Source organism: Mustelus asterias, chromosome 30 (genome assembly GCF_964213995.1).
Source record: "Mustelus asterias chromosome 30, sMusAst1.hap1.1, whole genome shotgun sequence".
Taxonomy (NCBI): Eukaryota; Metazoa; Chordata; class Chondrichthyes; order Carcharhiniformes; family Triakidae; genus Mustelus; species Mustelus asterias.
Genome location: NC_135830.1, coordinates 20151127 through 20164009, shown reverse-complemented (window position 1 = coordinate 20164009; position 12883 = coordinate 20151127). Strand labels below are relative to the sequence as shown.

At 50.7% G+C, this 12883-nt stretch overlaps 1 protein-coding gene across 1 annotated transcript in view; it reads left to right on the top strand.

Moving 5' to 3' along the window:
• LOC144480949 (uncharacterized) overlaps positions 1-10248 on the top strand; it is a 120278-nt gene extending 110030 nt beyond the window's left edge. The window contains exons 9-10 of the mRNA XM_078200565.1: positions 3421-3479; positions 3704-10248. Coding sequence (XP_078056691.1) covers positions 3421-3479; positions 3704-4551 — 907 coding nt within the window. The 3' untranslated portion in view covers positions 4552-10248. The remainder of the gene's footprint in view (positions 1-3420; positions 3480-3703) is intronic.
• The last annotated feature ends 2635 nt before the right edge of the window (positions 10249-12883 follow it).

Sequence of the window (12883 nt, the reverse complement as noted above, 5' to 3'; positions counted from 1 at the left end):
TTTATCCCATGAGATCCAACCTTTTGCACCAACCTACCATGAGGGACTTTGTCGAACGCTTCACTAAAGTCCATATAGACGACATCCACGGCCCTTCCCTCGTCAACCATTCTGGTCACTTCTTCAAAAAACTCCTCCAGGTTAGTGAGGCATGACCTCCCTCTCACAAAACCATGCTGACTATCGTTAATGAGTTTATTCCTTTCTAAACGCGCATACATCCTATCTCTAAGAATCCTCTCCAACGACTTCCCTACCACGGACGTCAAGCTCACCGGCCTATAATTACCCGGGCTATCCTTCCTACCCTTCTTTAATAACGGGACCACATTAGCTATCCTCCAATCCTCTGGGACCATTATGGTCCTATTATTTAGCTTTCTGTAAGAGGGTACATTGATTGTAATTTCCAGTCATGTGACATAGTACTGTAGCTATAGAATGCATAGAATTCATACACTGCAGAAGGAGGCCATTCGGCCCATCGAGTCTGCCCCGACAACAATCTCACCTAGGGCCTATCCCTGTCACCCCACATATTTACCCTGCTCATCCTTCTAATTTATGCATCCTGTGACACTAAGATGCAATTTAGCACGGCTAATGCACCTCAGCCGCACATCTCTGGACTGTGGGAGGAAACCGCAGCACCCGGGGGATACCCACACAGACACGGGGAGAAGGTGCAGACTCCGCACAGACGGTGACCCAAGCCGGGAATCGAACCCGGGTCCCTGGCGCTGTGAGGCAGCAGTGCTAACCGCTGTGCCGCCCCACATTTTCTCCCCATGCTCATCCAAGTTCCTTTTGCAATTATTGATCGTATCTGCTTCCACCACCCTCCATCTGGTGTTGCTAAAGTGAAGTTAGTCCTCGCATTCTCCTCTGCATTTCTAATCAAGTAATGTACATTCCACACACTGTTAGTCCACCAACAGCTGATCGAGGTATATAAAATACTAAAAGGGATTGATGAAGTAAATATAGACCAAATGTTCCGTCCTATCCACATATAAGACCCTCGTCAGACCCCACTTGGAGTACTGTGCTCAGTTCTGGTCGCTTCACTATAGGAAGGATGTGGAAAAGATTGAAAGGGTGCAGAGGAGATTTACAAGGACGTTGCCTGGATTGAGTGGCATGCCTTATGAGGATAGGCTGAGGGAGCTCGGTCTTTTCTCCTTGGAGAGACGTAGGATGAGAGGAGACCTAATAGAGGTGTACAAGATGTTGAGAGGCATAGATCGGGTGGACTCTCAGAGGCTTTTTCCCAGGGTGGAAATGTCTGCTACGAGAGGACACAGGTTTAAGGTGCTGGGGGGTAGGTACAGGGGAGATGTTAGGGGGAAGTTTTTCACACAGAGGGTGGTGGGCGAGTGGAATCGGCTGCTGTCAGGGGTGGTGGAGGCAAACTCAATAGGGTCTTTTAAGAGACTCCTGGATGAGTACATGGAGCTTAATAGGATGGAGGGTTATAGGTAGGTCTAGAAGGTAGGGATGTGTTCGGCACAACTTGTGGGCCGAAGGGCCTATTTGTGCTGTAGTTTTTCTATGTTTCTATGTTATTGGGCAATCGAGAACCAGAGGTCAAAGGTCGAGGTTGGGAGGCAGTAGATTTAACACTGAGATGAGGAGGGACTACTTCTCACAGAGGGCGGTGAATCTGTGGAACTCACTGTCCCATGGCACGGTGGAGACTGAATCATTAAATGGGTTCAAGAAGGAGATGGATATATTTCTGATTTTGAAATGGGTTAAAGGGATACGGGGAACAGGTGGGGGAGGTGGATTTGAGACCAGGGAGAGATCAGCCATGATCTGATTGAAGGGCGGAGCAGCCTCGAAGGGCTGAATTGGCCCAATTCTGCTCCTAATTTCCTATGTTCCTAAATGCTTCTTAAGTGTTGTGAGGATTCTCACCTCTGCCACCCTTTCAGGCAGCGAGTTTCAGAAAGGGGCAGTATGGTGGTGCAGTGGTTAGCACTGCTGCTTCACAGCGCCAGGTTTGATTCCAGCTTCGGGTGACCGTCATTGAAATCATAGAAACCCTACAGTGCAGGAAGAGGCCATTCGGCCCATCGAGTCTGCACCGACCACAATCCCACCCAGGCCCTACCCCCATATCCCTACATATTTACCCGCTAATCCCTCTAACCTACGCATCTCAGGACACTAAGGGGCAATTTTTACCATGGCCAATCAACCTAACCCGCACATCTTTGGACTGTGGGAGGAAACCGGAGCACCCGGAGGAAACCCACGCAGACACGAGGAGAATGTGCAAACTCCACACAGACAGTGACCCGAGCCGGGAATCGAACCCGGGACCCTGGAGCTGTGAAGCAGCAGTGCTAACCACTGTGCTACCGTGCCGCCCTGTCGGTGTGGAGTTTGCTCGTTCTCCCTGTGTCTGCATGGGTTTCCTCCGGGTGCTCCAGTTCCCTCCCATAATCTAAAGATGTGCAGGTTAGGTGGATTGGCCATGCTAAATTGTCCCTTAGTGTCCAAAGATGTGCAGGTTAGGTGGATTGGCCATGCTAAATTGTCCCTTAGTGTCCAAAGATGTGCAGGTTAGGTGGATTGGCCATGCTAAATTGCCCCTTAGTGTCCAAAGATGTGTAGGTTAGGTGGATTGGCCATGCTAAATTGTCCCTTAGTGTCCAAAGATGTGTAGGTTAGGTGGATTGGCCATGCTAAATTGTCCCTTAGTGTCCAAAGATGTGTAGGTTAGGTTGATTGGCCATGCTAAATTGCCCCTTAGTGTCCAAAGATGTGCAAGTTAGGTGGATTGGCCATGCTAAATTGCTCATTGTGTCCAAAGATGTGCAGGTTAGGTGGATTGGCCATGCTAAATTGTCCCTTAGTGTCCAAAGATGTGTAAGTTAGGTGGATTGGCCATGCTAAATTGCCCCTTAGTGTCCAAAGATGTTCAGGTGAGGTGGATTGGCCATGCTAAATTGTCCCTTAGTGTCTAAAGATGTGTAGGTTAGGTGGATTGACCATGCTAAATTGCCCCTTAGTGTCTAAAGATGTGTAGGTTGGGTGGATTGGCCATGCTAAATTGCCCCTTAGTGTTCATGGATGAGAGGGGTGTGGAGTAATATGGTCCAAATGCAGGTCAGTGGGACTAGGCATAAAATGGTTCGGCACAGACAAGAAGGGCCAAAAGGCCTGTTTCTGAGCTGTAATTTTCTGTGGTTCTATGGTTCTATGTACCCAGGACAGAAATTGAAGAATTGTTGGGGGGGTGTCTGTACATTCGGTATAACCGGGAGGGACTGGAATGGGTGGGGGAGAGGGGGGACTGTGTGGGGCAGAGATTTACCGCTTTTGGGGAACGTGAGAGGAAAGGATGTCTCATGGAAACTAGAATCGTCTGTCCCCAGTGATTGAGTTTTTATATTGAACTCCTTTTTGCAGGAATGTCAGAAGGGGGAAGATGCAGAGATGTGGAATTCCAAAGCAAGCATCAGATCACGGTCTGACAGACCACCCACTTCACCACAGCCTGAATCTCACTGACCTCTGACTCCGGAGGGATAGACGTTTGCCTGTTCTGTCTGCTTCAGAAAGTTTTCCCAAACATCGATGTGACTGAAAAAGCACCAAGACACACACACACACACACACACACACACTCACGTCGGGACTTGAAGAATGTTCCAGTTCATTCATTGTGGGAAGAACTTTAAATGCTCTTGAGGTGGGTGGGGAGAGGAAGACAAAGCATCGCACCAGTCTCGGCAGGGAGCGATCGAACACGTGTTCTGCCGGTGGATAAAGCTTTCACTGATCTTCCGATCTGGAAAGGCTGACACCATGGAGAAACCGTGGGATTGCGGGAATGGTTTCCGCTCCCCGTCCGCCCTGGAAACTCACCGCCGCACTCACACTGGGGAGAGGCCCTTCGCCTGCCCGGCCTGCGGGAAAGGCTTCGCCCAGTCGTCCCACCTGCTGCTCCACCGGCGGGTTCGCACCGGGGAGAGACCTTTTGCCCGCGCCCTCTGCGGCAAGGGGTTCAGCGATTCCTCCGCCCTGCTGGCACACCGGCGGGTCCACACCGGGGAGAGGCCCTTCAGCTGCACCCTCTGCGGCAAGGTGTTCGCCCAGCTAACCGGCCTCTTGAGGCACCAGCGAGTTCACACTGGGGAGTATCCATTCACCTGCGCCGCCTGTGGGAAGGGGTTCACTCAGTTGTCCGGCCTGCAGACGCACGGCCGGGTTCACACGGGGGGGGAGAAGCCGTTCGCCTGCTCGTCGTGCGGGAAGGGATTCCGCGATTCCTCCAGCCTGCGCAAGCACCGGCGGTTTCACACCGGCGAGAGGCCCTCTTCGCCTGCCCGGCCTGCGGCAAGGGGTTCAGCCAAGTCATCCAGTCTGCTGCGGCACCGGAGCCGCCACGCCGACCGGAGGCCGTTCCAAGTGCCCCGATTGCGGGAGCGGCTTCAAGAACTCGGAGGAGCCGATGGGTCCACCAGCGCGTCCACACTGAGGAGAGGCCGTTCGGCTGCCGCCGCTGAGCAAAGCGGTTCAGGACGTCCTCCAGCCTGAGCAGGCGCCGGCGGGTCCACACCGGGGGGGGGAGAGACCTGCTCCGAGTGCGGGAAGGGCTTCACCCAGTCGTCCACTCTGCTGACGCACCAGTGGGTTCACAGCGGGGAGAGGCCGTTCGCCTGCCCCGCGTGTGGGAAGGGATTCACTCAGTCATCCAACCTGCTGACCCACGCACAAGCGGGGGTTGGAATCTGCTGTTATTTCTGCTGCTCATCCCGTCCCAGACTGAACCACGTTCACTCTGACAGTGGGAGAGCCCGAGGGTTTCTTTCTGCTGGACTGGCTGATCTCGCAACTCTGTAGACGGAGTCAATGGATGGGAGGCCGGCTTGCGTGATGGACTGGGCTACGTTCACGACCCTTTGTAGTTCCTTCCCAGTGTAGTCTAACCCTGGTTACCATAGAATCCTTACGGCGCAGGAGGAGGCCATTCGGCCCATCGGGTCTATACCGACCACGATCCCACCCAGGCCCTATCCCCGTAATCTCACATATTTACTCTGCTAATCCCCCCCCCCCACACTAAAGGGCAATTTTAGCACGGCCGGTGAACCTAACCCACACATCTTTGGACTATGGGAGGAAACCCACGCAGAGACACGAGGAGAACGTGCAAACTCCACACGGGCAGTGACCCGAGGCTGGAATTGAACCCCGGGTCCCTGGCGTTGTGAGGCAGCAGTGCCAACCACCGTGCCAATGTGATGCCCAATCACTGTGCTACCGTGCTGCCCATTTTCAATCCTATCCCTCTAGAATGGAACCCGACATGTGGGCCCCACACTTTAAGGAAAGACGTGAAGTCTTTGGAGAGGGTGCAGGGGAGATTTAAATTTTTTAAAGTTTATAGTTTTTTTAAAAAAGTTTATTTATTAGTGACACAAGTAGTCTTACATTGACACTGCAATGAAGTTACTGTGGAAATCCCCTCGTCGCCACACTCCGGCGCCTGTTCAGGTTACACTGAGGGAGAATTTAGCACGGCCAATGCACCCTAACCAGCACATCTTTCGGACTGTGGGAGGAAACCGGAGCACCCGGAGGAAACCCACACACATACCGGGAGAACATGCAGCCTCCAGGATGTTTACCAGCATGTTGCCTGGTATGGAAGGGCTTAGTTATGAGGAGAGACTGGGTAAACTGGGGTTGTTCTCACTGGAAAGACGGAGGATGAGGGGTGACCTAATAGAGGTGTATAAAATTATGAAAGGCATAGATAGGGTGAACGGTGGGAAGCTTTTTCCCAGGTCGGTGGTGACGTTCACGAGGGGTCATAGGTTCAAGGTGAGGGGGGGGGGAGGTTTAACACGGATATCAGAAGGGCGTATTTTACACAGAGGGTGGTGGGGGCCTGGAATGCGCTGCCGGGCAAGGTGGTGGAGGCGGACACACTGGGAACGTTTAAGACTTATCTAGATAGCCACATGAATGGAGGGATACAAAAGAATGGTCTAGTTTGGATCGGGGAGCGGCGTGGGCTTGGAGGGCCGAAGGGCCTGTTCCTGTGCTGTATTGTTCTTTGTTCTCTGCACAGACAGTTACCCAAACTGGGAGTCGAACCCGGGTCCTTGGCACTGAGTTGCTGCAGTGCCAATCACTGTCCTTCAGATGGCGAATTGAAACTTGAAACAAATGCTGGAAAATCTCAGCAGGTCTGACAGCATCTGTGGAGAGAGAATAGAGCCAACGTTTGCAGTCTGGATGACTCTTTGACTTATAGCTGAAACTCTGACTTCCCCGTCCTGCGGCTCCCAGCACGCCTCGAGGTAGAGATAAAGCCACTGCTTGCCTCCAGCCAGCAAACCACCGACGGTAAAATTTTCCCTCCAGAAAGGCAAGAAATACTGCTCCCACCTCGCCAGCAGAATTTCTAATTCAAGGGAGAGACCACAGAAATACTGCTTTTCAGACTGGGATCCAACAGCTTCTAACGAAAACTGAAAGCGAATCCTTGGATTCCTCTGAAGAAACCATCTGACCGTGGCACAATGTGGGCAGCACTGCTGCCTCTCAGCGTCAGGGACCCGGGTTCGATTCCCGGCTCGGGTCATTGTCTGTGCGGAGTCTCCCCATGCCTGCGTGGGTTTCCTCCGGGTGTCCCGGTTTCCTCCCACAGTCTGAAAGACGTGCTGGTTAGGTGCATTGGCCATGTTAAATTCTCCCTCAGTCATAGAAATCACAGAAACCCTCCAGTGCAGAAAGAGGCCATTCGGCCCATCGAGTCTGCACCGACCACAATCCCACCCAGGCCCTACCCCCGTATCCCTACATATTTACCCGCTAATCCCTCTAATCTATACATCCCAGGACACTAAGGGGCAATTTTTAGCATGGCCAATCAACCTACCCCGCACATCTTTGGACTGTGGGAGGAAACCGGAGCACCCGGAGGGAAACCCACGCAGACACGAGGAGAATGTGCAAACTCCACACAGACAGTGACCCGAGCCGGGAATCGAACCCGGGTCCCCTGGAGCTGTGAGGCAGCAGTGCTAACCACTGTGCTACCGTGTACCCCAACAGGCGCCAGAGTGTGGTGACTAGGGGTTTTTCCACAGTAACTTCATTGCAGTGTTAGTGTAAGCCTACTTGTGACACTAATCATAAATAAACTGAAAACTTGATCTTTGAATCAATCTTGCCACAACAATTCAAAAGAGTCGTAAACTCATAAAACTCCAGGACACTGCATTAGGCCCAAATAAACAGAGAGGCCCATTATATGCCTTCAACTGACGTCACAGCAACGCTACAAAAAAAACCCAGCAGAGAAACAGGATTAAAATGTAATCTTTAAAGCATAGTAGTGTCACAATGGGAACAAGGTACAGAGGAACCGAAGTTAAACTATTTGGATCCAGAGCTTTCTGTGCATCAATCTGAAGCTCTGAAGAAGAGACGTAGAAACATAGAAAATAGGTGTAGGATTAGGCCTGTGATGACTTTAATCAGGCAATTGAGGTTGGCCTACTCGAGTATGAACTCCCTGATTGAGATTCGGTACACGGGCTCCCGAGACTGCCCTTTCTGCGGCCTCGTGGAGTCCGTGGACCATGTCTACGATCTGTGTTTTAGGCTGCACACCCTTTTTGGTTTCCTCAAACACCTCTTATTGATGTTTTGTCTGCACTTCCGTCCCACGCTCCCGATCTACGGGCACCCGGTGCGGAGAGGGGCGGGTCGGGATGCCGACCTCCTCGTGAACCTGCTCCTGGGCCTGGCGAGACGCGCCATCAATAGGTCCAGGCAGCGGGCGATCGACGGGGCCGTCCATCCCGACTGTCTGCCCCTCTACCGCGGCTACGTTCGCGGCCGGGTGTCCCTGGAGAGGGAGCATGCGGTGTCCACGGGCGCGGTTGACGCCTTCCGCGACCGCTGGGCGCCGCAGGGGCTGGGGTGTATTATCGACCCCGATAATCACCTTTTGGTTTGACGTTTTAAGTTTCCTTTCGACTTTGATTTTGGTTCGGGCTGTTCCCCCCTTCCTTTTGGGGAGCTGCCCCTTTTAATTTGTCCCTAAGTTAATTTGAGTTCGTTTACTTGATTGGTATCAAAAGAAATCCCTGATTGAGATCTCATCAAAAGATGTCCCTGATTGAGATCTCATCAAAAGATGTCCCTGATTGAGATCTAATTGATGGCCCAATCAGGGAGTCCCAGGTCCTGTCTTTAAACAGGAGTGTCAGTCCCTCTGCACTCCTGATGTAAATGGCTCACAGTGAACACTCTGTATGGTATGGTAGTATCTTGTAAATAAAGAACCCCTGGTGATGGGACTTTCACCTCCTTGGACTTATTACAGGCCATTCAGCCCTCCGAGCCTGCACCACCATTCTATATGATCATGGCCGATCATGCACTTTCCCACTCCCGCTTTCTCTCCATACCCCTTGGTCGCTTGAGCCGCAAAGGGCCACGTCCAACTCCCTCTTGGACATAATCTAACAAACTGGCCCCCAACAGCTTTCTGTGGTAGAGAATTCCACAGGTTCGCAACTCCCTGAGAGAAGAAGTTCTTCCTCATTTCAGTCCTGAATGGCTTACCCCTTATTCTTAGACTTGTGATCCTAGTTCTGCATTTCCCCAAGATCGGGAACATTCTTCCCATATATAGCCTGTCCGATCCCATCAGGATTTTATAAGTTTCTATGAGATCCCCTCTCATTCTTCTAAATTCCACTGAGTACAAGCCCAGTCGATCCAATCTCTCTTCATATGTCAGTCCTGCCATACCAGGAATCAGTCTGGTGAACCTTCGCTGGACTCCCTCAATAGCAACAATATCCTTCCTCAGAATGGGAGACCAAAACTGCACACAATATTCAAGGTGTGGCCTCATGAAGGCCCTGTATAACTGCAGTAATGATGTGGAGATGCCGGCGTTGGACTGGGGTAAACACAGTAAGAAGTTTAACAACACCAGGTTAAAGTCCAACAGGTTTATTTGGTAGCAAAAGCCACACAAGCTTTCGGAGCTGCAAGCCCCTTCTTCAGGTGAGTGGGAATTCTGTTCACAAACAGAGCATATAAAGACACAAACTCAATTTACATGAATAATGGTTGGAATGCGAATATTCATGTAAATTGAGTCTGTGTCTTTATATGCTCTGTTTGTGAACAGAATTCCCACTCACCTGAAGAAGGGGCTTGCAGCTCCAAAAGCTTGTGTGGCTTTTGCTACCAAATAAACCTGTTGGACTTTAACCTGGTGTTGTTAAACTTCTTACTGTAACTGCAGTAAGACATCCTTACTGCTCTACTCAAATCCTCTTGCTATGAAGGCCAGCATGCCATCAGCTTTCCTCACCGCCTGCTGTACCTGTGTGCCAACCTTCAGCGACTGTTCCACCATGACACCCCGATTACGTTGCACTTCCTCTTTTCCCAAACTGCCGCCATTCAGATAATAATCTTCCTTCCTGTTTTTGCCACCAAAGTGGATAACCTCACATTTATCCACATCATATTGTGTTTGCCAAGTATTTGCCCACTCAACCAGCTGCCCAAGTCACCCTGCAGCCTCTGAGCATCCTCCTCAACACACACTGCCACCCAGATTAGTGTTGTCTACAAATTTGGAGACAATGCATTCCATCATGTTTTTTATTCATTCGTGAGACACGGGCATCGCTGGCTGGGCCCAGCATTTATTGCCCATCCCTAGTTGCCCCTTGGAGGGCAGTAGAGAGTCAACCCCATTGCTGTGTGGCTCTGGAGTCACATGTAGGCCAGACCGGGTAAGGACGGCAGATTTCCTTCCCTAAAGGATATTAGTGAACCAGATGGGTTTTTCCGACAATGGTTTCACCGCCATCAGTAGATTCTTAATTCCAGATATTTTTTATTGAATTCCAATTCCACCACCTGCCGTGGGCGGGATTCGAACCCGGGTCCCCCAGAACATCAGCTGAGTTTCTGGATTAATAGTTTAGCGATAACACCACTGGGTCATCGCCTCCCCTACCACATCTTACAGGCTCGAAACGTTAACTCTTTTTCTCTCTTCACGGATGCTGCCAGGCCCGCTGAGATTTTCCAGCATTTTCTGTTTCTTCCGATTTCTGGTATTATTTTGATTTATTTTCCCCTGCGCTCTCGTCGTCTTTGATTCCAAAATCATTTTCTGTGTCTTTTTCTGAAAACTGTGCTCTGTTCCGTGAATAAAGTTTTACCGGCAGTAACATTTGATTTTGCTGGACTTTTCGTGTTTACATTTATGCACTTAGGGGAGATTGGGTGGGGGGTGGGGGGGGGGTGGGTATGGATTGGCAGGTGAGAAACAAGTGGGCAGGTGGAACCCCTCGAAGGAGGGTTTTTCTTCCACACTGTGGGTGGCATGGTGACGCAGTGGTTGGCACTGCTGACTCACAGCGCCAGGGTCCTGGGTTCGATTCCCGGCTTGTGTCAATGTCTGTGTGGAGTTTGCACATTCTCCCCGTGTCTGCGTGGGTTTCCTCCGGGTGCTCCGTTCTCCTCCCACAGTCTAAAAGACGTGTGGATTACCCCTTAGTGTCGGGGGGAGGGGGGGGGCTAGCTCAGGTAAATGCATGGGGTTATGGAGATAGGGCCTGGGTGGGATTTTGTTCGCTGAAGACTCAATGGGCCGAATGGTCTCCTTCTGCACTGTAGGGATTCTGTGGATTCTATAAAGGAGAGGTTGATTCCCCCGAATCCCCCAAAGAGGAGTACCTCACCTTATAATCTGTAAAAAGTGTGTGTGAAGTGGTGTGACCTACTTTTCAGCACTTCTAGTGGTTAAATACAAAATAAGTTCCTGGCACTCACTATAAAATCAATACATAACTATTTATTTATCTAACTAACAGTGAACAAATTAATTAAACACTTAACACACTGAATAAAACACAATTCTAATGGAATGCTGTTCAGACATATACAATTCCCACTCATTAACAGAATAGAATTTAGTCACTCAAAATTACAACCAGGTTTGGTGTCTTCTGGAATATTCTGGGTCTTCTTTGTTGATTCTTCTGTCTGGAACTTTTTTCTTCTTTGGTACATTTGCTATCTCGATGGTACTTTCTCTTAAGACATATATGAAGCTATGAGGGCCAGCAAGTCTCTCTCTCTCTCGAGTGGGAGAGAGAGAGAGCTGTTATCGCTGGTGGGTGGCAGTTGCTCTCTCTCGCTCTCTCTCTCTGTTCCACTGCCCCCTTCTTTTATACTCCTGATGACATATCAATATTTCCTGCAATGGGATTGGTCCTAGGTTGTCAATCTTTTTGGTAAAATGTGCGGGCGGCACGGTGGTTAGCACTGCTGCTTCACAGCTCCAGGGACCCGGGTTCGATTCCCGGCTCGGGTCACGGTCTGTGTGGAGTTTGCACATTCTCCTCGTGTCTGCGTGGGTTTCCTCCGGGTGCTCCGGTTTCCTCCCACAGTCCAAAGATGTGCGGGCTAGGTTGACTGGCCATGCTAAAATTGCCCCTTAGTGTCCTGAGATGCGTAGATTAGAGGGATTAGCGGGTAAAATATGTAGGGATATGGGGGTCGGGCCTGGGTGGGATTGTGGTCGGTGCAGACTCGAAGGGCCAAATGGCCTCTTTCTGTACTGTAGGGTTTCTATGATTTGTATGAAAACAATTGAACTAAATCTACCCAACAATGTGAAAAATTGCCCAGGTATGTCCTGTGCACAAAAAGCAGGACAAATCCAACCCGGCCAATTACCGCCCAATCAGTCTACTCTCGATCATCAGCAAAGTGATGGAAGGGGTCATCGACAGCGCTATCAAGCAGCACCTGCTCAGCAATAACCTGCTCAGTGGCGCCCACTTTGGGTTTCGCCAGGGTCACTCAGCTCCTGACCTCATTACAGCCTTGGTTCAAACATGGACAAAAGAGCTGAATTCCAGAGGCGAGGCAAGAGTGACAACCCCCTTGACATCAAGGCCGCATTCGACCGAGTGTGGCTTCAAGGAACTCTAGCAAAACTGCAATCAATGGGTATCAAGGGGCAAACTCTCCGCTGGTTGGAGTCATACCTGGTAGATAGGAAGATGGTTGTGGTTGTGGAGGGTCAGTCATCTCAGCTGTGGGACATTTCTGCAGGGTAGTGTCCTAGGCCCAACCATCTTCAGGTGCTTCATCAATGATGTTCCCTCCATCATAAGGTCAGAAGTGGGGATGTTCGCCGATGATTGCACAATGTTCAGCACTATTTGCAACTCCTCAGATACTGAAACAGTCCATATTCAAAGGCAACAAGATATGGACAATATCCAGGCTTGGGGCTAACAAGTGGCAAGTAACATTCGTGCCACACAAATGCAAAGCAATGACCGTCACCAATAACCACCACCCCTTGACATTCAATGGTGTAGCCATCACTGAATCCCCCACTGTCAACATGCTTGGGGTTACCACTGACCAGAAACTCAATTGGACTCAACACATAAACACAGTGGCTACAAGAGCAGGTCAGAGGCTGGGAATACTGCAGTGAGTAACTCACCTCCTGACTCCCCCCAAAGCCTATCCACCATCTACAAGTCAGGAGTGTGATGGAATACTCCCCACTTGCCTGGATGGGCGCGACTCCAACAACACTCAAGAAGCTTGACACCATCCAGGACAAAGCAGCCACTTGATTGGCACCACTTCTATAAACATTCACTCCCTCCACCACCGACGCTCAGTAGCCGCAGTGTGTACCATCTACAAGAGGCACTGCAGCAATTCCCCAAAGATCCTGAGACAGCACCTTCCAAAGCCACGGCCACTTCCATCTAGAAGGACAAAGGCAGCAGATACATGGGAACACCACCACCTGCAAGTTCCCCTCCAAGCCACTCACCCTCCT